The sequence below is a fragment of the Saccostrea echinata genome, unplaced genomic scaffold (genome assembly GCF_033153115.1).
Source record: "Saccostrea echinata isolate AGI-Se365-2 ecotype Australia unplaced genomic scaffold, CSIRO_AGI_Sech_v1 ptg000054l, whole genome shotgun sequence".
NCBI classification, from domain to species: domain Eukaryota; kingdom Metazoa; phylum Mollusca; class Bivalvia; order Ostreida; family Ostreidae; genus Saccostrea; species Saccostrea echinata.
The window spans coordinates 56,246,501-56,270,839 of record NW_026889803.1 but is presented as its reverse complement, the minus strand read 5'-3'; the positions used below and the strand labels follow the sequence as shown (position 1 = coordinate 56,270,839).

Here is a 24,339-nt window from a genome sequence, read left to right as displayed (position 1 = left end):
AAACATTAAATGAGTATTACGAATCATGATTTTTTTAATCAATAAATTTTATGGCTGAAAAAAAAGAATAAAGCTGGTCAAAGTTAAAAAAAACTGTCTGTAGTATTTTTATCATCATTATTTTTACGGGCTATAAGGGATATAACCGGAAGTGCAGCAGGTGCTATGGTGCCTAACAACCAGGACGCAATGAGATAAAATTATGTGATCCATTTTTACTTTCCCCCATTGTGTCTCGTCTGTATTAATGTAGTTTTGTGTAAATATGTCTATCCAAGATCACAAGGTAAATATTTTTTACCTATTCCAGGTTCTCTTAAGATTTTATTTATTCATGGGATCACAAAGTGATGGAGATCGAACAGTCTTTGATTTAAATACCACTTTTGTTTTGCATGATGTTTAGTCATGGTCGATTTATCTGAACTACATAATTCCTCATTTTTCAACAGTAAACTGCTTTGTTTGTTGATTTAAACGATATAAAGCTGAAACTTGGTTCCTCTACTTTTGTCACAATAAGCTACTTGTTTGTAACTTGATGAAACATACTACAGTTATAAAGGGGATCTCTGTTCTTGGAAGAAATAATTTTACAAACATAGTAACCAGTAGAAACTAAATTCCGTAAAATTTAGCTTTCATTGAGGATGGACATTGTAAATGATGTATTCACATGAATTATCACTTTACTGACAAAAACTTGGAGTTATTAATTTTATTTGGGACATGTTATATGTGGCATTTTCTTTGTTTTAAATTAAATTAAATGGCTCTTATTCCAAGGTATCGCTTAGTAAGTATGACATTTTTTTTTTACAATACAGGAATATGATCATTTCTTCATGTATTTGTCATGTGTGTTATTCTTCAAATTTAGACATATTTTTTATTTGTTGTAAATTAATTATTTTGTCCCTTATTTTTGTTTTAATGGACACACCCCTTTCTTTTTTAGTCTGATGTAGATCCGTTTATGTGTACATGTGGTCCCTGTAAGAAATTTTGGAAGGACAATTTCAATGATGCCTCAGACTTGCTTCGTGAATCCTCTTTAAGCAGAGCACAGAACACTGCACCTGTGTCCTCTAAATCCAGCATCGTTAAAGTGGGAGACAGGGTGGAAGTATATGGCAAATATCCAGGTAAATAAATTCATGATGATTTAGGCTGTTTCATTGACTTAGCATGTATATATCTGAGCATTTCAAAACAAAATTCTTTTGCCTTTCTTAATTTATTTATTTTTAATATTGACTTCATGTGACATTCTAGTACATGGACATCTTGCTACAGCAGGTACATTGTAAATGCCACAAATCAATAACATCACTGTTGTGCATTGACTGTTTAAAAAATTAATTTTTGGTAAAGTGAATACATTATTGCTTTATAGACATGAACATGTTCGATAACAGTCACTTTTTTGTGTACTGTGTAAAATATAATCCACAATCTAATCAAGCTTACTATATGTATTTGTGTAACCCCACATATTAAGGCTTGTACCAAAGTAAAGTGTTATTATACATATGACTTCACTTGTGTTTTAAGAATTGTTATAATTACTTTTTTACATGGTATTTGAATTACTAGCACAAATAAAATATATTAAGGACGATTGTCATGAATGTACCACTGTATTTTTAGCTGTTGACCTCTATAAAATCTACGCTGAATCAGAGGTCTGTAAAAAAAATCCGGGTAAGTGTGTACAGGTGTAACAAGTAGGAAATCTGTAGGAAAGCACTGCTATTTTTATTGTAGCCTTGTTTGTTGATCAATCTTATATTTTTGTAGATGTTTTTAAAAAGTGTAACATAGTTTTATCCTAAAAAATTATTTTTTTGGTTTTGATTCTAGTACAGTCAAATTAGTGTGTATGATTTTCATGAATGTAGGTTGGCATGCCCCCTCCCAATAATTTTGCCCCCGCCCCCCAAAAAATTTTTGCCGATATATAGAATACTATAGAAAACATAGCTACTATATGCTTGTGCTCCCTCAATAATAATGTCTGATGACCTTTTTTTTTGCTTCAATGTCAAGGAATTTTTGGTAGTGCCCCCCCCCCCAACTGAAAATGTTTGGTGTGCCCCCCCCCCCCCCCCCAACTGAAATTGCTTCCTAAGGGCTGGAAAGAGTCCTATAGACACATCTGTAATTATAAACATGAACTTAACTTGAGAGAGTAAAATTTTTTCAAGGCAACTTTGTATATCCTCAAGCTTTTATTGATTGCATATCTTAGTATAAAATAAAATGATATAGTTATATGTACAATTAAACCAATTTGAGTATTGGTCTGAATGGTGGTGTAATTTCAAGAGTAATCTTATTATTTACTTTTTTTTATGTCTCTTGATGTTTTAAGTTGTTTGTTTGTAGCATTTGATGATTTTTTAAACATTGAATCACCGTGGTTCAACAGTAGCTCCATCAGTAGTACATGTATAAAGTTGCTGATTGTACCATATTAAGTGTGTACGGTATATACTAGTAACATGAGGAATGTATCTATACAGAACATGTTTTGTGCACTCCTATTTCTGCTTCTTAGGGACACCTTATCAAGCATTTAAAAAGTTACTGATTTCCAATCTAACTTGTTTGATTTATAGATTAAGAGTTTAAAAGTATTCCAATTTAAACATGAATTGATTGACATGCCAAGCCTCAAGCAGGTAATAAAGTAGCCTTATTTTGTAACAGGAGCAGTAGGTGAAATTAATGAAACATTTGAAATCTGTACCTTCTGCTTCCTCTACTACAACCCAGGCAGCAAATGAAGTTTCTTATCCTGGTATTTGATTGTATTTATAGATTTGGACCAATTTAAGTTACATGAAGGCTTGGTACTTTAATTTAAACTTTTGTTAAAACATAAAGTGTCAAATGAATTTTAAGATATGTGTGTGTGTGTAATATTATCATATAGCTATGAGATCAATAATTCTGTGAAAATTAGTCTGCTTTGCTAAAACAGGGGTTTTTTAGGTCTTAAAATCAAGGGCCTGGGCCTTTCCATTTGGGAAAAATAGTGACATGTGGTTGAAATTGGAGAAAATATCATATTTAACATTTTTCTAAATAATTTTTTTTTGATTTGCAAGGTATTTATTGACTTATTTTACATTCAGTCAATCAGTTTTTGGAGCATGCCTTTTAGATTTTTTTAACACTTTCCTGATATATACATGTTACTGAGTCCGGACGTTTTTTTAACCAAATTTATTTATTTCAATTGCCCTTTGGGAATTTTTTTTATGAAATTGGGAAACACACACTTTTTACCATTGGATATGGGGCAGAATACAGGTCCCTATGACCCCTAAAAAGTCCTGTAAAGAGAAAAAATGACTTTATAATTAGCTACAATGTACCATAGGCAAAAGTAATAGCTAGTGGACTTTAATAACACCATTACTAAATGTATGTAGCAAGGTGTTATCTGTGCTTTTCAACATTTCATTTCATTTCAACGTCGACTACATTATTACAGAATGAGTGGACTTAAGAGTCCTCAAATTAAGTGTAGTTGAAGTTTTATAAAATATTTATTTCTTTCCGTATATCACCAATATCTTAACTCACAGTGAATTCTCGATACATATATGGATTTAAAACAATCCTTCAAAGGAAAACCAAATTAAGCAAATCTGTTTTGATTACCCGGTACTCTGTTATAATTTTTTTGTGTTCTCACAATATTAACTACAGAAATATTGACATCTCAGTTAAATGTTAAAAACTGATACCATACACATTTTCAAATTTCTAGAGAGAAAGTGAGAGATATATGCTGAAATGATGATGATCGATAGCCCTGCCACCTATTAATATTAAATAGGTGACCTAAAAACCATTCTGGGTATCTTGTGAAATTGCGGATAGTGACACTAATGTATCATTATTTACTTCAGTTTTGCTTCATGACACCAAGACATTGCTTTTGTTCAAATGCTCTGCCTATTATAATTATGTTTATGTTGAACTCGCCATTGCTAATGTTAAATATTTTGGCTTCACTTCATTTACAGCTTGGTAGAGAAAATGCATAAAAGACCCAAATTATGGCATTAAGGCCACTCATTCTTTGAAAACTTCTTCTTGATTTTGCAGGTACTGTAAAGTTTGTTGGGGTTATTGATGATAATGCCATTGCCCCAAACCTGTATGTGGGAGTAAAGTTGGATGAAAATGGTATGTTGTTATTAAATATATATATATATATATATATATATATATATATATATATATATATATATATATATTCAAAATAAGAAAAATAAATAAATAATGGTGAAGAGAACCAGCGTGAACTGAGAACCTGATTCAACACATAATTTCAGCTTCTCACTTAAATTAGATGATTATCTATCACCACATTGGCACAATTCATTAAGGTAGTTCGATCCTCATGCAGGTTCTGAAAATCAGCTTTTCAGTACATGTAATTGAAAATGCTCACAAAAATGTCTCTGCATGATTTCTTAAGTAATGTGTATTAATTTGCCCAAAGTATTTCTAAAAGTTCATCATTAAAGTTAATCATATTATATAGGGAAAATCATAAAATTTTAAATATATTTTGAGTAAATGTGAATAAAAGCACTAAATCATCTTCGCTAGCCAAGGGTTTCTGATACGCTACTCTCCTCATACGAGACATACAAATGTCAACTTTTTGCAATACCATTTCTGAGACTTCAAAGAACCTTGAATCATACTGAGATACATAAAAATGAAAACTGTTGCAAGAAAATATTTCAATTTCAAGCTTCATTTTGAGATTTTTTAAATTAAATGATAGTTTTAAGAGTTATTGTTCCTAGCTGAGGATCGAATATCCTTAAATGAAGATAGATTAAAAATCACATTCACATTTTTTTAAAAAAGAATCTGAATTAACAATTTTTGGTATAAAATAATAGGTTTTAGATGCCTTAAAGTGGCTTTTGCATTCAAATTTTCATATATTCAGATAAATTTTTACCTCTCTTTCAGTGAATTCTGTGCACAATGGTTTATATAAGGGTAAGCGGTACTTCCACTGTACCCCTGGTCATGGTGCTATGGTTAAGTATACAGAGGTCAAACCCCTGAAACCTCCCAGCAAAACTCCACCAATAAAAAATAACTACATGTTCCCCAGCTGGGACGAGGTCAAAAAACGTAGGAAGGAAAGGAATGAGAAGTGAGTTATTTGACTTTTTTTCTTTGTTTTATGTCCTTTGACAAAGATTTAATTATTCTAAGTTATAGTTACACTATAGATATTAATTGGCTATCGGTAAATACACTCACAGTTTTTCATTCACGAGGGGCGGAGCCCCGAGTGAATAAAAACTGTGAGTGTATTTACCGATAGCCAATTAATGTCTATTGTGTAAGTTACTTGTACCAGAGGACCAATGAGAGAAAAGCAAGTTGATAATTAGTACCACCTACTACATGGTGTCAAGCCACGGTCCGGAGTCTGTAGTATAAATAGCCGTCTCCATCTGCTAGTATCATATTTTGCTACGGTGCTGCTTCAAATCACTGATAAAAATTCGGAATGGGTGCATGTCATGATGTTGTACTTTCGAAATGTTGAAGACACAGAAGACATGATTTTTTGGTCAGGTACAGGGGTAAGGATTGTAAACTTAACATGTATTATACTGACGCCGTCAACTCTAAAAGAAAATTCATCTTTCGAGATCGTTATTTTTAAAGGGGGGGGGGGGTCAATGGAAAACATCGCCGTTGAAATTTTTATATCTGGCAATCGACGTATAGAAACAGGGACATATATACTGTCTAGTATATAGGTCCCTGATAGACACTATGAAATAATTTCTGACATTTTAATGAAAGTTTGAAATGCTTTATGAAGTAAAAAAAAAAAGCAGGGACTTCTGATGTTAAATTGCTACATGTACTTGGAGAAAGAAAATAGAAAGACGAGAATTCGAGATAGAACGTATCATTTACTAAATAAACGCATAGAAAAAATACGGAAAAAGATTACGAGGCGAATTTTGGCAAGTTAATGTTAGTATTTTTTAAATTAAAAATGTTGACTTCATTGATTCATCAGCCATTGCCAAGGTCTGGAAATTAACATCATTCATTCATCAGTCAAGGTCTTGTCACAGTATGGCTTGATGCCAAAAGGTGGGCGTGACTTAAAAAAACTGTGATTCTTCTGGCAAATACACCACAGCAACATCAAAGCAAAATCTAAATTTACCGCCAGTCCTATGGTACAATCAAAGAGACAATATTTGTAGGATCTCTATATATTCTTGAGGGGTTTCCTCATTTGATACAGACTGAGATATTGTTTTACCTATTTGATACAGACAAACTGAGATAATTGCTGAGATAATGTTTGATCTACTTGATACAGACTAGCTGAGATAATTGTTGAGATATTGTTTGATGTATTTGATACAGACTAGCTGAGATAATGCATGATCTATTTGATACAGACTGAGATAATGCATGATCTATTTGATACAGACAAGCTGAGATATTGTTTGATCTGAGATAATTGTTGAGATATTGTTTGATCTATTTGATACAGACTAGCTGAGATTTATGCCAAAGCCGGGGTATCTCCCACTCCCTCCATGCTCAGTGAAACTTCCTTACACAATTCCAAGACGGAACCCATCATCAACATTAATGATCCAAATGATATTGCCATAAAGGTCTGTATTACAAAATTATGAAAAACTGGTATTTAAGCCAGCTTGTATTATTGCATATTTTACTGCATGTCTGACCACTTTATTAGAAATTTTTCATGTGTGTATAGTAAACTATTTCTACATTTTTAATGGCATATCCTTTGTGCCACAAAAGTGATATTTTGATCATCCAAATGCTGCACATGTCTTCTCTGGCCTGGGTTAACAGAGGTAGAAAATTTCAAAATCAAAAACATTCTCTTCATAATTAGGCCCTTGTAGTTTAAGTAAGCAAATTTAGTGGTGACTGGAGTCCAAAGTTTTACATGGAAATTGATGAGAAAAAAATATTAATTTCTAGTAATATTGCAAGCATTTCAATGTAACATCAAATTGTTAAAATAAAGGGGGGGGAGCTAAAATTAAATAATTCATGCAGTTTGTCTCCATTATGCATATGGGTACCCAACTGAATGTCATGGCTCTTGGGCCTCTTGTAAATTATATCTGGGCAAAGTTTTGTATGTAGTTTCAAAAGAAGATGGGTGAACAAGGCGTGCCGAATGCCTATAGCTTCCGATATTAATAAAATCATATTCAATTTATGAATTAAGTCTTTAAAATAAAGTTCTCATTATTCAAATTTATTAAATTATGATCAACAAAACTTTTCTGAGAAAAGAAATCTCGGAAAAAATTATTCTTTTATTAAAATAATAAAATGGTATTCGTGGGATTCGAACCCCTAACAATAAAAATCCGGAGTATCATATTGTATTGAGACTAACACGCTAACCACTACGCCACGCAGCTCCTGACGAATAGTGGCATTTAAATCATGTTTGTGATATGACCCTTGACTTAATGGACTTCAAGTATTTCTCGGAAAGATGCGAATGCTTTGTCATAAAAGTGTACTTTTAAGGTATAATGGGTCTTTGCTCCATGTTTTTGTAAACCAAACAATGTATATTTTTATGCAAACTTTTAGGATCAACTTTCAAAAAAATGGAGCGAAGACCCACTCATATCGAAAAATTTTGTTAAAGTGTGAGAAAATGATCCTTTTTGTCCTCTTAAGTGTGTGTATGCTATTTCGTAGGCAAATAATTTCAGTCTTTGTGAGATTTTTGTAAATTGTAGAGATTTAGCATAAAATATACTTTAATGTTAGATGAAATATCAAAGAAAATTTTTATAAAATTGGGATTTTATTTTTCACTTCATGTCTGTCGCACTATAGGCACTTCGCCCGCCTTGTTCACCCATCTTCTTTGTTTAACTGATTGAATGCAGTAATACAATGTAGAAAAAAAAACATATTCAGGATCAAGAAAGAAAACGAAGAGCTGAACTCCGCAAGCAGAAAGTTCAGGAGGAAGATCATGAGAAAAATGAGCTTCGCAGATTACGACAACAGTTTGGTGGTGGGCAAGATGCAGATCGTATGGCACACACATTACTCAAGCTACAGCGAGCTTACCAGGAAGGTCTGCAACTGACCAATCGGAGAGGGACACATCACGAACTGCACAACTCAGAAGATGATTACTGATACCATTTACTTGCTAGAAATTGAATTTTTAATTTATGTCAATTTCTGTAATTAATTGAACCATAAGAAACCTTGATTTAAAAATTGTTGAGATGGATTAAATTTTAGATAAACATAGTGAAGATCCCACATTCTAATTTATTTCTGTTTATTATGATGACTTCATTCACACCATACGAACTGTTATTTTACCAACAGTTTTTTGCGAATAAATTGAATAAGAAATAAGCAGCATCCTGTATAGTGAATATGAAGTTTATCATTTTATTGATTGTTTATCAGTATTAACATTGGTCTGGCTTGAGCTAGTTTTTTAGTGCAAGCAACCACTTGTACATATGACTGATGTATTTACTGGTATGTTGATTTAAAGTTTTGCATTTTACTAAAACTGTATTTTGAAGATACATGATATGATGATAACGATACTAATGTTCAATAAAAAGATAAGTGTTGTTATTTGTACAAAGCTACAAAAACTTAATTTTTGGTATCATAATTTTCTCCAGAAATTTTTCATATTATTTTACTTGCAGAGCATTTTTATTTGTGAAACTGCAGCCTTTGAATTTTATCACAAACACTTTTATCAAATACTGTATATTTTTCATCAAAGATTTGAAAGCCATATAGGAATCAGTATTGTAGAAACAAAACATGTAATAATCTTTACTCAATCAAAAATATTTAATGCGATTTAATCCAGTTCACATACATCTTTGTAATGGTACCTGCCAGCAAAGAATTGACAGGGTAGGGTAATTATGATCATAAATAATGTTGTAAGTAATTAATTATAACCCTTTTTTACTCTGCATACTTCAGTAATATTTGAATGAAGTGTACTGAAAATGGAAAGTACCCATAAATGGAAAGAAATACCATGGGAAACTGAGGTTCATTAAAATACAGGGAAATAGCTGATTTCAATCCTGCATGTCCTCTGTGTATGTATTATACATGTACGATGTAATCATTACTAAATGATTAATATTCTTAGCTCACCTGAGCCAAAGGCTCAAGTGAGCTTTTCTGACCAGAAATTTTCCATTGTCTGTCATTGTCATGGTTGTTAACTTTCATCTTCTTCTCTAGAACAACTGGGCCATTTTCAATCAAATTAGGTACAGAGCATCCTTGGCTGAATGGAATTCAAGTTTGTTCAAATGAGGGCACACCCTCTTTCAAGGGGAGATAATTAAGAATTAGTGAAAATTAAATGGCATCTTTCAAAAATCTTCTCAAGAATCACTTGGTCGAAAAGATGAAACTTCCATGAAAGTTTCATTTAATGGTGTAGATTCATGTTTGTCCAAATAATGACCCCCAGAGGTAGGATGGTGCCAGAATGGGCAATTAAAGTTTTACATAAGACTATATGGAAAAAATCTTTGAAAAAAAAAACAAAGCCATGATTAGTCTTATTTATATGGAAGCATACTTAGTGTAGATTCAAGTTCAAATCATAATCCCTGCGGGTACAGTGGGCCACAATCAGAGATCACAGTTTTACATACAAATATAAAGGGGAAAATATCTGCTTAGGAAAAGCAGGGCCATAGTTTCTCAGGTGAGTGTTGTGGCCCTTGGGCCTTATGTTAATGATATTGTACTAAAAATCAAACTTAGAATATGCAGAATGCACTTTTTTCAACTGCTTCTGTTATAGCTCTAATAGTTAAATGTTGAGATTTTTTCAATTTTGTGCATTTTTGGTAGTTTTGATGGCAAACATGCATTTGTTTTGTATGAATCTTTGACTTTAGTTAGTGTTTTATGTTTTTGTTTAGTTCAGTTTTATTTTGCTTGTTTTGTAATTGAATTATATTCAGCAATTTTTGCCCATCTGTGATAAAGAACAAAAAACACACACAAATTACACTTTATACAGAGAATTGATACACTGTTGATGCATAAAGAATATTGTACAAGTAAGCTAATTTTTTTAATAAATGAGAATAAACATGCTTTTAAATATAAATTGAATAATGTGAGACAGGAAGCCATAGTCAGTATACACATATATCTATATATACTTTGATCAGTGTAAAGAAAATATCACACAGTACAACTCTGCTGTTTTCTAAAATGTATTTTTATTATTAAGTTATTTAACTATGTGTACAAACTTTTACTGTACTCTTTATATTTGCATGTAAATGGTTACATATACATGGTAATAAAATCTTTGAATATTGAATTTCTGCTTTGATATCTGACAAATGAGCTTATATCAATGCCTGATGCAGTGTTAATATGAAACCAATTAATTTAGTTTTATTTTGCATTACGAAGTATTGGCTTTGCAGAGAAAAGCAATGTTCAACCTTAACACCTGTCCATCGGCCTAAGATTGACAAATATTTGGGAGGATTAATAAATTAAAAAATTTAATAATTTTTCAATAAATTGAATACATCTATGGTCTTTTGTGTATTCCTACTATTATATCAATAAAGATGAAAAAATATTATAAATAAATGAAAAGCAAATATTAATACAGACAAAAAGTAGAGCACATGTATATGGAAAATTATGAAAATAAGAATTATTAAACCAGGCTTTAGAAGCTTGATATTTTATAATTAGACCTCGATGAAATTAATCGGCATTTGCAAATTATATATCTTGAGAACTGAATCATAATTTCAACATCTTTTTGCCTAATGACCTTGACCTTTGAGATATGATCTGAAGTAATGACAAGGACTCGTATCTCGGTCAACAAAAACAATTTTGCAATCTCATTGTCAGTGACCTTGACCTTTGAGATATGACCTTGAGAACATGACCTACCTTTAGGTCATCAGTAACAATATACTCAAAAGTTCGAATGAATTCCAGACAAAGTTCCAGAATTACAACCCAGACTCAATTTAGCAACCTTATCCACCAGTTATCTCAATCACCGAGGAATGACCTTGCAATATCATTTTCAACTTTTGAATGCATTCAGAGTTATCATCAGGACATTAAAAAAAATTTAAGTGACCCATTGTGATTACTTCATTTATAGCTTGACTATTCATTCGCTAGTTGTTGAATAGTTAACTATTCAACTGCAATTGAATAGCTGGATAGGTATCCAACTGCTGTTCTCTATTCATATTTGAAATGATCATCCAAATGATTCACATGAAAAAAGTGCAAATGAAAATTTATTGGAAAACAAGTTAAACTCCATCGATAATTCACCTTCCTTGATTTTGGTACACTTCACATCTTCAAACTTTTAATGATCGGAAGATTCACATGATAATTTTTCACTTTTGTGCACTTTCACACACCTTTTAATCCCTTGAATAATGTCTCCTCCTTTATGACCTTGAGTTAAAGGACAACAGCATCAGAAAGATTCAGTTAAACCAAAACAAAACTTTCATAAGCACAAGGTCAGAATCATATCCTTTTTTGAATTACTAGTATTCCTTTATTTATTCTGGTTTGCTCAGTTTCCAATATTTTATGACATGTGGCAAAAATTTAATTAAAAATCCTTTCTATGAAAACATATTTTCCTCCTGCTAATGGGTTTATATATATTTAACTTAATTAAATTTCTTTCTGCAAACTATCATCACAATATTGTGTTAGATGTTTAAAAAAAAATTTTCTTGGCCCTCTTTCAGTCTTGCTCATAGTTTCCAAACACACACCATAGCCTAGGATTTCTGATGTAGTGAATTCTCTGTACTTAGATCTTCATTTCTAAAAAGAATTCCAAATACTGGAGATGCCCTGGAAAAAAAATGAAGTACTCTAGAGCTGAACATTTCATAAGAATAGCTGATGCACTAGTTTTGAAGATAATGTGCATTAATACATTAATTATTATATACAGAAAGTGAATAAGATAAATCTAAAACAAGAGTTTTCTCCCCTTACCCTTAATAGTCTGCAGCAGAGTTGTATCCTCTGTGGACCACTGTTTGTACAGGACTGATTCCTGATCTCTATCTGACAGAGAAAACTTGTCTAACAAATGTTTCCTGATCAAGTATCTGGCAGTGTCAAAGAAAAGTTAAATGTAACAAATATCCACTATCTTCTTTGTCTCATGTAATCTATGTTTCCCCTCCCCATTTCAAAAACAAAGGTCATAAAAGATTTTGAAGCTCACCTCGATGAATATTAAACTGAAGTAAGGCATACTCTCACACTAAATGAAAGTCTGGTAATGTGCATTCAAGTTTGCTTTTGGGTAGGACTTATACTTAATAATTTGAAATGGAATGCTCCAAAAACTTTTAACTATTCAATCATCCAAAAATGTAGGTCATATCCAGCATCTGAAGCAAGCCTGATAGTGTGCATCCCTAGATGTATCATCCATGCAAGATCCTTCACCAAAAGGTTGATTGCTTCTTGGAAATGTACTTGCCCCAAAAACTTTAACCTGGTCACTCATCCTGAAAATCTGAGCAAATCCAGCATGAAGCAAGCCATCTGTGTGCATCCCTTGATGCATAATCCATGCAAATTTGGTCACCACAGGGCTTATGTTTGGGAGTGGACTTGCTCCAAAAACATTCGAAGCAAGTCTATTAGTATGCATCTCTAGATGCATCGTCCATCCAAGTTTGGTCCAGGTAAAGCGCATAGTTAATGGACTTGCTACTAAAAATTTAACCGGGATGCCGATGCCAATACTGAGGTATAGCATAAACTCATCTTAACTTCATGGAGGTGAGCTAAAAAATGATGGCAACCAGATGCCAAATCACTCCCATGATTTAATTTCCTTTTCCATAAAGCAAAAAATATTCATTAAGAGATATCTTGTTTGCTTTTATTTTAGCTTTTTACTGTTTCAATACCAAGTACATGAGTGCTAGTAAAACAAGAAATCACCTTGATCAATAGTCTGAAAAGGATACTGATTCATCATTAAGTATTCACTATCTTGCAACCATTCAAGCATTTCTACAGCAGATGGGCAAGTGGGTGACCTTCGGGTTAGCATGTTAAGGTCTTCGTTGGTTTTGTTGTAGACTACCTGGCATCTTGTACACTGCTTTGAAACTTTGTCACATACTTCTTTACAAACATCACTATAAAAGTAAATTAAATTTTTGTATTATGAAAATGTCAATAAATTCTATAACATAGATTTGAAAAAACTCTAATTATGTAAAATATTTAATATATTTGTGCAATGTCAACTGAATTATATGTAATATCATGCTTATGTACACAATAATGAACATACACAGCTTTGTAAAGATTAGCCATATTGTTGTCGATTTCCTTGTTGATTTTGTACAGAAGTTTTTCCCTGACGTCAGGAAACCTTTGCACTATCTCTCCTAACCCCTGAGCCTGTACACAGCAATGATGTTGCTCTGACAAGTTCTGTACACTTTTCAAATGTGGCTGAGACTTTGCTATAGCTTCTTCCCAGATACTTAGACCTGATTTCACGACTGAAAATGCTTTATGTAGCTGTTGGAGCAAATGCACGAATCTTGGATCCTTCCCAGTTTCCGGAAAAATATATTCCATGTCAAAATGTCAAAGCTCGTAACACTGACACTGAAATCCAGGTTAAACCACATGTTCTTGTACATCAAATAATATATCTACCGGCCATATAAGTTCTATTGATTTATAATATTCATGTTAAGAGTAACAACTTCTAAACTGCAAGCACGTGGCGAAAATGAAAGTAGAATATTAGGATGTCGATCCCGATGTTAAAAATTTTAATAAATCCACTGTAGCTACAAACCAATCTTCCACAAATTTATGTTATTATTATGTTTTGGTCTGCTTGAGGTATTTCAGGATCAGTACTTTTTCATTTTTTGTTCAATTCTGCATAGCCCCACTTCAAATAAACATCCTCTTACACCACATTGTGTTTTATAAAGCCCATTGTTTAAATCAAGTCTGTGTGTAGGCTATATTTAAATTCTGAAAACTTAAAAAATTTTAAAAAACTTTTTATTATGCTATAACCAAAATCATTTCCCTTTTGGGATAAATATAAATTACCAGGGTATATTTTATTATGTTAGTGAAATTAATGTAAGAGAAAGGAGCTAGTTTGAATAACAACATGCAAATGGTACTTTAGTAAAACATCCTTTAATGATGAAAATTCAGTCTTATGATATGACACTAATACCAAGCAAAGGCTAACTTTCATAAATATCAACAAGTATGCATGCTTTTTGGGAATGAACATGACATTATCTATGTAATTGTTAATTACATAATGCTAGTCAGATCGAACTGTCAAATGAACTGGTAAAAGCAATTTCTCATTCACACACACACACACACACACAGATGGATGGAGGTCTGCCTATATCATTCACACATGGTATGTACTGCTAATACAGATGGCGCTTGCTTGTCAACTCCAAACTTTTTCCCATTTACAACTAGCACCAATGGTGAGTTAACACGAATGCTGCTGAATTCAAACTTCTGAAAGAGAAATAATTACTTCCTTACGTATAATACAAATATATTCATTGAGGCTTACTTGTCTTTGAATGAACAAAGTACCTCCATGAAATTGCCAAATAAAAATAATCATTAACTGTACAAATAACACATATACAGTATTCTAAAGTTATACAGTAAGAGGTTGACCTTTTTCACATTTAACTGACCTGATTTTTGTGGTTGACCTTGACATCTTGAAGGTAGGGTTCAGGGATAGCCACACTGTCACCAATTTTAACACCACATCCCTGGGCCATGTTGTACACTGTGACTGGGAGGCAAGTCTCTTCTTCATCCACCATACAAAAGGAGCTGAAATAATCAGACAAACAAAATCTTTAACAATATTGCAGATATTGTTATTTGACTGCATGCAAGTTTACTGATATCTAGCTTTTGTAACCATAATTCCCTTAAAGATTCTTCTATTCACAGAAATATGAATAACCCCCCCCCCCCCAAAAAAAAAAAAATGATAACAATGCTTTAATAGTTTTGTTTCTGTGAAAATAAAATGTTAGCAACTGTCTTTTACTAATATGTCTTGTAAGAATTGGTCCTATGCTTATAAAACTATATACAAGAAAGAAATTTTCGTGAACAGACTGTCTTGCATAATTATGTGAAAATAAAATTCTCAGGAATAAAAAGTGATGTAAAGTACTTAGTATCTGATAATTATTGAATTTTATGGTTTCTTACAATGGCACCGGTTGACTGGTGGTTATGGTACAAACCACCTTGCCCAGAATGACTTTGTTTTGGTTGACTTCTGGCTTTAGGTCACTGAATTTACACTTCACTAAATCCACTGATTTCCCGAGAGGACTAGTGTATGTTCCTCCTCCATAAGGTCCAAGGTCGGAGGGTTTAATGCTCTCTATCATGGACTGCAACTTTTTTGGCTTAATTTTTCCCTAAAATTATATATATTCACTTGCAAAAATCGTCTATTTTGTTTGTGTTGAACTCCATTTGCTCTTCAGAATTTTCATTTCTGTTTAAGTTTTTTATTCAGTAACGAAATATAATATCTCTTGGTCATTTATTAAATTTGAAAATCGTTAAATGTTTTAAACACACTCCAAAACCTCATCGTAGCTGTAAATATTATTTTTTTAGGGACAGATTCCTAATTAATTTCTTTCTTTTAAAATTAATATGTTTGAATAATTAGACACTGTATTTGTTAATTTCAAATGTTATAATGAATATTTGACCAAAATCTTTCTGTCGTTATGGTCGTTGTAAACTAGTGACACAAAGGGAAGTAATTCGAATTCCACATCGTGCATGCAAAACGAAAGAGTCATGAATAAGTCTACAATGATTTTTACAGACATGCTAAACGCAAACATCACTATCACTCGTTCTTTTCGAGTTTCCTCGCCTTACTTGAGCCATAAATGATTTTTTTTAAATCACGTTTGTTAAAATCTAAACTTTCGATACAGGATAGATCATTAACGGGACAATAATTACCCCACGCGATACTTCTCTAATGACCAGCTGGCACAGGTAAAAATAATTGGCCGGATTAGAGGAGATAATTTGTACTAAATATGAGCAGTTTGTTCTTTAAATAGCGGCCGGTTTACAGAATAGGCAAGATCCGGATTGAACAACATTTATTGAACATAAATTATAAAGAAAATTCAAGGGACTAAAATATTAAGCTGGACTGAACAACATGCCGGAATGCACAACATCCGGATTCAACAAGTTTTACTGTATAAGACTTCTCAGGATATGACATATGACAGAAAACTTTTACACAAAACATGAATATTAATTTACTTGATAAGATTTCCAGTCCTTTGACAGTAAGCATTACACATTGCAACAGTAATCATCTGATGGATGCTTCTTATTTCATTATCTAATTTCTATTCTAAAATGTTATAGTTAAAATACATCTCATATCAATTCTTCAAAATATAAGAAAACATGTTGTTAAATCAATTCATGTAATATACTTGGATGAAAAAAAAGGCATTTCAAGGGCAATAATTCCAACTCATTACAAATAAATCATCCATGCACCTTATGCAAAATCAGTTCAGTCACTTGTTGGAATTTTTTAAAAATCTTCTCTAAAGGTAATTTGGACAGAACTTTACCTTGGATTGTGTCAGTTCTGTGACGTTGGAAAGGAAAGTCAAAAGGTGTGATTCATGAGTCTGGGGGTCAGGCCAGCTGGGATCCAACTGAGAAGCTCTGGAAAACCCAGACAAGGCAGCGGTGTAATTTTCCTCATATTTGTAGGCCTGCAACAGAACACATCACAACAATTCAAGTATGATATCATATTGATAAAATGAGCACTACAAAGCATTCATGCACATAGTAAAACTTTCCTTACAAAAGGTCAGATATATGCCATCTCTGACAACTTTAATTCAACCAAAATTTTAATGAACTGGTTACATATTATGATATACTGTACAGCAGGAAATTAACTCATGGAGTTAATATTCGCTATATTCGCGGTAATAAAAATTCCGCGAATTCAACATAGAGTGAATAATTCTTCAAAAATTGATAAAGATAAATTAAAATATTACCGATATCTGTGATTAGATTCGTTAACTCTATTTGTGTTCCTTGCAAACCTTAAAAGCAGTAATTGATATATAGAGGAGATGTAGACGGTCTTCCTAATTATGCGGGTGTACGGATTAATTACTTACACATAGTTGTTGATTTTTTTAAAACTTAATTGATAAATAAACATCTATAACTAACAATTAATTCTCCCACCCAGTAGAGGTGCGATGTAATTATCTATAAAACATGTATTGTTAGATTTCACCCGTGCATATCACTCATCTTATTATCTTTAATCAAGGCACATAGTAAAGACAACACTGTTACACATTAATTAAATTTAATTAACAGTTCAACATTTTGACTATCAGTACTGACAACTGATTTAGATTCAGAGGGATTTAAACATACTGCAGTAAATACTACTCTGTACTCTACTTAAAACGTACCTATGAACGAACACCTGCCAAAGGGCTTCTTTTTTTTTTAAATGAATGTTTTGGATACGACTTGAAATCACTTGAATAAATCACTCGAGTATATAGACTAAGTATTTCAAAAATATTCAATAAAAAGAAAGAAAGAAAACACGAGAAAGAAAGAAGAGAATTTATCTGAATGCATAACATTGTAAATCGTACGAATTTTGTCTTCTAATCCAATCAGGATCAGTACGGTGTTTCGTTCTATTTAATCGGGTTCAGAATAGACACAATATACGCAAGGAAAATATTTGCAGTGCTGAAAAAGTTTTTGTATAATTTTTCCTTTCCGCGAATTCAAACGACCGCGATTTGCTGCAAGTTGAACAAATCGCGATCTTTTCCGACCGCGATTTTAACCTGCTGTACAGTACCATGTATTCCTAGCAAATTAAATATATTATATGAACCCACAACTGCTCTGTTAAAATGTAGGTCAGGATTGTCTCGTGCCACTGGATCCTTCTCCTGTAAAATAAATAATACCAATGTTCTAGTGGTGAAAGTCACTCTGATTCAGAATCAACTACTTGTAACTTTATGAACTTAAGTTAAAAATATCTTTATAAATTAAGGAAATTTCAAAATCATAATACTCACTGCTTGTGCATACGCCTTCATGCTCTGGTCCAGAGCTTGTGATGCTTGACCAACAGCAAAGAACAGGGACATATACGCATTACCCAAAATCACTGTGAAAAACAAAACTCCTAGGTAAATAATTACATAAATATAGGTACACTGTAATCAAAAATTACAAAGCTCACCTCAACAAACATTATTTAGAAGTAAGGCAAAGTCTCACACGAAATGAATGTTCTGGTAGTGTGCACCTGTAGATGAACAATCATGCAAATTTGGTCTGGGTAAGATATATAATTACTTTGGAATGGACCTGCTCAAAACTTCAATTTGGTCAATCTTCTGGAAAATGTAGGTCTGATCCAGCACATGAAGCAAGCCTGCTAGAAGTGTGCATCCTTAGATGTATTATCCATGCAAGTTTAGTCAAGATAGGGCTTCCAGTTACCTGGGAATGAGACCTATTCCAAAAACTTTAACCTGCTCAAAAAAACTTCAACCTGCTACAAAAACATCAACCTGGTGATTCTTCTGGAAATAATGGCTGAAAATGGTGCACACTTGATGGATCATCCATTTAAGTCTGAACAATATAGCACAGAGAGTTACTTGGAAATAAATCTGCTCCAAAAACTTGAATCTGAGATGCTGACACCACGCCCACTACTTCTTCAAGATGAGCTTTTCTTTTTTAAAAATGAATTAATATATAAGGCTAGGGCTGAATACTCTGTTAGATGAAAGGATATGATCCATACATATAGAGTTGCTAGTCCCATTAGTATTTACTGGTGCAATGCAATAGACTCCAGTGAAACATCATTTGGAAGGATAAATAAATGTTAATACATGTAGGTATCCCTTTTATAATGCAACACCACTGTACAAATTAATTTAAATGGAAACAGGTAATCAGAGATTACAGAGCTCACCTCAACGAATGTTGTCTTTAAGTAAGGCAAAGTCCCACACTAAACTAATAATCTAGTAGTGTGCATCCCTAGATGCAACATCTATGCAGTTTTGGTCTGATAGGGCTTGCAGTTACTTGGGAATGGACTTATCTAAAAATTTTAAACTAGTCACTCATCCAGAAAATGTAAGTCAAATTCAGCATCTGAAGCAAGTTTGAGAGTGTTCGTCCATGCTAGTTTGGTTGAGATAGGCCTTATAGTTACTTGGAAATGAGATCTGCTCTAAAAACTTTAACCTGGTCACTCATCTGGAAAATGTAGGTCAGATCCAGCATCCGAAGCAAGTTCAGTAGTGTGCATCCTTAGATGTATCATCCATGCAAGTTTGGTCAATATAGGGCCTATAGTTACTTGGAAATGAGACCTGCTCCAAAAACTTTAACCTGCTCCAAAAACGTTAACCTGGTCATTCTTTAGCTGAAATTGCAGCATCTGAAACCTTGACTGGTACAATGAAACACACTAGAAGCATCCTACATGCATCTCTGATTAACATAGGGCATAGAAGTACTTGAAAAGAAAACTGCTCCAAAAACTTTAACCTGGGACACCGACCCCGAGGGTATTACATAAGCTCCCCCAACTTCGTTGAGGTGAGCTAAAAATTAATATCTTATAGATGACTTATGTATGTTAATTGTTATGTACATACACCATGAGGTTCCATCCTGTATGTCGAGCTGTACAGCTTCCTTAGCTTTTTCCACACTCTCCTCTACAAGTTTAGCACGCTCCGATGGATTACCACCAATCTGCCGCAGCACCATTGACAAATTACGTAATGATATTTTATTCTTTGCCTGGAAAAAAAAACAGAGTGAGGTCAATATTTATAATGAATGATAAAAAAACATTTTTGTGTTTCCAAGAAAATTATTATACATACATGTATTTATTTATGGCATATTTTTTAACAAAGTACTCACATGATTTAAGGCCCCTGTGAAGCAGTTTTTAGCCAAGGGGACATCACCTTTCTTCCAGTAATTTTCTCCAAGCTGGTTCCATGCCTCCACAAGCTTGGGATCAAGCTTGACAGCTTTAGACAGAATTTCTTCAGATTGTGGACTATGAGTTGGGAGAACATTAAGGGTTTTACCTTGTAACATATAAAACACTGCCTTGTCCTTGATGTTGTCTGCAATACAAGGAAAAGTAAATATAATACATGTAATATAGAGACATTGTTTTAAAACAAATAACATTTTAAGGCTTGTAAAAGTTGAGTTCTAAATGTCTGGGGATCTTTCCTAAGATGGGTTGAAATTTGTTTTTTTTTTTCTCAAAAGTGAGATATTTGTATGTATTACTGCAATCTCTCTAAAAGTCTCAGAAGTGGGGAAAAAATACTCCGGAGTCTAAAATCATTTTAAGAATACATGTACAGTATTACAATAAACTGACAACCTTTATGGGTTTCTAATGTCTTCAGAGTTTCATTCATGAGCTTGCTGACTTCCTCCGTCTTTTGAGCTGCCTTCTCAATCCCATGATTCTCCACAAAATGATCTCGAAAACTGTACAGGTCATCCACTGCTTTCTGTGATAGCCAATCATAAAGTTATACTTAAAAAATGTTGTTTTTTTTTCTGAAACTCACATGACTTTACCACGATTTATTAAATATTTTCTTCTTTTATCTTTTAAATTTTTGATATCAATGAGTTAGGTTTAACCATTCTTCAAATTGTCAGAAATTAACTTCAATCAATATTTTGAAAGTTCTTGTGAAGTGTGCCATGTTTGGATGTTTTGTATGGTCAAGTGATGTTGCCATTTCTTTTTACTCTGTGTTTCTAGTTAAGATGACCTGACTGACTGAAGACAGACAGTTTTTATCCAATTAATATATGCCAATTGTAATTTTTGTACACAGTGCAAAAAACACAAATCCCCTTTTATATTCCTATTTTTCAGAACATTTTCCTACAGGAAATACAACAAAACCAAGGATACAATTGAAGTACTGATCACTTATGTGTGATGTCCCATGCCTCTTTCCTCTCACTATTGTTTCACAGATAAAAAATTGAATTCTCCAGATTCCTTGTAAGTTTTCCATTAAATTACAAATATCTTATTTGTATCATATTGGTGTTGATTACATGTTCAACATATGTGGTTATGACTCAAGTGGTTTCAGCCCACTTATATATATAGAAACACATTAAGCATCAGTATACAGTAGCTGTCCACACATGTATATAATAAATGGCTTCAGAGATATACTTGTCAGCTGGTCATTTCTTTCGGTGTAAACAGTTAGAAGCATTCTGACCACTCGGGTCAAACACTCAGGTCGGAACATTACCACCCACATTCATCTTATTCATATTAATAAATTGTGTGACTCACTAACAAACAATTATATAATTTAATTGCTGTTTGTCTTACTTTGAATGTAAAGTATTGTCTTATGTGTGACTGCACCTTCTGAAAATATCACAAAAACTAAATAAATCTACTGGGGTTCTGTGATTTCCCTCATTTTGATAGTGTTAGAAAATACATATGGCACGCCAAATTCACAAAAATGAGCTAATCATAGTTTCACAGTTGATAAAGTAGGTTTATCGATCGTAAACTATAGTTTATGAACTGTAAACTATAGTTAACGATTCGTTAACTGTAGTTTGCATTTGTAAAACTATATTTAACAGTTGTATAGTGTAGTTTACGAATGCTAATCTATGTTTATCTGTCTGTATATAAACGTTAACAATAGATTTTGCTGATAAATATAGATTCTCATATGTAAACTATAATTTACATTCGTTAACCATAGTTAAGAGTTGTTAATCAAAGTTTTACAAATCGTGAAACTATATTCATCAGATAAAATATGTTTTACATTCGTTAACTTTAGTTTCCGGTCGTAAACTATAGTTAACTGTCATTTATACTCACACACTATATTTAACAGACGTAAACTATACTTATCGATCGTAAACAATAGTTTTGAGAGCTAAACTATGATTCACATTTGCTAATCATAGTTTATCGTCATAAACTATAATTCACACTCGTAAACTATAGATAAGAGTTGTTAAATATAGTTTATGAATCTAAACACCTGTTAACGATAGTTTTTAATTCAAAATTTTGCGGCACCAATCGCGAGAAGGAATAATGGGATCAGTGCAGAGAATATTAAGGACACGTGTTGGGCATTATCTAAAGCAAAGACTGAGTTATATATAATCAATATTACTTTCTATATTTAAACAGGATTAATTGTATTTGTTTTAAAATGTCGTGTATATATACATTTCCTATCGGAAATTTTTAAAATTATGATAAAATTTTTATTTCTTAAAAGACAGAATATTACGAGATTTTTGCTCAAGCAGGAGGGTGAAGCGCGTTTTACAATGTGCCAAGCATTTTCCCGCCACATCTTATAACCAAAACAAAGAACTGAAGGAGAGGAAATGTAGTGGCGGATCTAGATGGGGTTGTGTGGGTTTCAACGTCCTCCTTTGAATTTGAGAGAGAGAGAGAAGTCCCAAATATTTGTTGTGTTTTACTAAAGTAAATGTTCCGTAAAAGGCCACTTTTATTTATGTTAGAAGAAAATTCGGTTGTTGAAAGATAAATTCCGCGCCTGCAATGTTACATATGCACTGGGTATGTCTATATTTACAGATTAATATAAGATATACATGCATTTTATTAATAACAGCTCACGCATTTCAATTTGTTGCCTCATAAAAGGAACAATTGGCCGATTTGTGGCCGATTTTTGACGCTTGCGTCAATATGTTTCTTGTTCATTAATTATTGTTTGATCAGCACAGAAGGTTGGAAAGACGGCAAGGATAGATATCAGCGATTTCTTCCGTTGCTGAAGACAAATTTGGTTACAGACCGTTAACATGCATTTCCCTCTATTTTTTTTCTCTTTTGAATTAAAAAAAAAATTTAATCAATAATTTTCCTGTCATTTTTCTTTTTATTTCCAACTAGATTTGCTTTAAAATAATTGAACATTTACTTTTAATGCCAACAAGAAATATACATGCATATAAATTTAACAACAATTGTCGTTACATAGCTAAATCTTATAATGCAGTAACTAGGCTTAGCCGATATATAATTTACTAAAAAAAACTATTGTTAACTATAGTTTTGATCGTAAACTATAGTTTAGAGTCATGAAATCTAGTTTCACAGAAAATTGTGCATCTGCGATACAAAATAAGAGATTCTGTTCTTAAACTGTGTTTCTCAAATGTAAAACTATGTTTATCGCATTTTTGTGAATTTGGCGCTTTGTATGTCTGTAAAGTATACTTTACAAACCCTCAACTATAATTTACATTTGTTAAGTATAGTTTAGAGTTGTAAATCATAGTTTACAAATCGTGAAACTATATTTATCAGATAAACTATATTTTGCAGTAGCAAATGATTGTTTTCCGTGTTAATTATAGTTTACGATTGTGAAACAAAGATTATCGTGTAAACTATAGTTTACAGATGTGAAATATAGATTATCATCGTTAACTGTAGTTTACGGTCCGTAAACTATAGTTTACAGTCGATAAACTTAGTTTATCAACTGTGAAACTGTGATTAGCTCATTTTTGTGAATTTGGCGTGACATAAATACAGGTTAAATAGGAGACCAAACAAATTGTGATATTATATTTTGCTGCACTTTAGACTATTGCATAACTAAAACATTTACTTCATACAATTTAAATCATTCTGTAGCATTTTTTCATTGTCTTTCATTTTGAACTGATGATAAATAACAGTTTTAGCCTGAGTTTGCTATAAAGTATCACCAGATTCATTGAAGAAAAAAAAGTTTTAGTTGTAGGATTTTCAAAATGTTGTCATTAAGGTTTGAGTGTCATTACCATAATAATGTCTAAGCTCGTCATTTTGCTGGGTATTCCTGATTTTCTAAACCCATGTACCGTGTTTCTGTCATAACTTGTTTACCATTCTGAAAGAGTAACCAGGCATGAGCAAGTTTTGATGAGCTGAATTAATTGAATATCGAACCCGATGAAGATCAAAAATACTAATATTTATTCTGAATAAATTGGTGATCTGTT

The 24,339-nt window shown here is 32.6% G+C and overlaps 3 protein-coding genes across 4 annotated transcripts; 1 reads left to right on the top strand and 2 right to left on the bottom strand.

Annotated features, from left to right (window-relative positions):
* The first annotated feature begins 151 nt into the window (after positions 1 to 151).
* On the top strand, positions 152 to 10,539 carry LOC133205375 (dynactin subunit 1-like). Of its 2 annotated transcripts, XM_061341175.1 has the most exons (7): positions 152 to 286; positions 959 to 1,145; positions 1,651 to 1,704; positions 4,123 to 4,203; positions 5,008 to 5,197; positions 6,575 to 6,701; positions 8,008 to 10,539. In XM_061341175.1, the coding sequence occupies exons 1-7, from the start codon at positions 266 to 268 to the stop codon at positions 8,233 to 8,235; spliced, it is 888 nt and encodes a 295-aa protein (XP_061197159.1). In that variant the 5' UTR covers positions 152 to 265; the 3' UTR covers positions 8,236 to 10,539. The 2 variants fall into 2 exon arrangements, with proteins under 2 accessions (XP_061197159.1, XP_061197160.1); XM_061341176.1 differs by lacking the exon at positions 1,651 to 1,704 and having other exon boundaries at positions 8,008 to 10,536.
* An 836-nt stretch (positions 10,540 to 11,375) lies between these two features.
* LOC133205377 (AFG2-interacting ribosome maturation factor-like) lies at positions 11,376 to 14,063 on the bottom strand. Its single transcript, XM_061341178.1, has 4 exons — positions 13,445 to 14,063; positions 13,113 to 13,286; positions 12,121 to 12,236; positions 11,376 to 11,973 (listed from the first exon to the last, which is right to left on the bottom strand). The coding sequence occupies exons 1-4, from the start codon at positions 13,735 to 13,737 to the stop codon at positions 11,930 to 11,932; spliced, it is 627 nt and encodes a 208-aa protein (XP_061197162.1). The 5' UTR covers positions 13,738 to 14,063; the 3' UTR covers positions 11,376 to 11,929.
* Positions 14,064 to 14,306: 243 nt separating this feature from the next.
* LOC133205374 (tetratricopeptide repeat protein 5-like) lies at positions 14,307 to 24,272 on the bottom strand. Its single transcript, XM_061341174.1, has 10 exons — positions 24,139 to 24,272; positions 20,681 to 20,813; positions 20,200 to 20,411; positions 19,926 to 20,073; positions 18,318 to 18,409; positions 18,132 to 18,185; positions 16,809 to 16,955; positions 15,391 to 15,605; positions 14,856 to 15,000; positions 14,307 to 14,667 (listed from the first exon to the last, which is right to left on the bottom strand). Exons 1-10 carry the CDS (start codon positions 24,160 to 24,162, stop codon positions 14,548 to 14,550), a joined length of 1,290 nt encoding a protein of 429 aa, XP_061197158.1. The 5' UTR covers positions 24,163 to 24,272; the 3' UTR covers positions 14,307 to 14,547.
* Between the last annotated feature and the right edge of the window lie 67 nt (positions 24,273 to 24,339).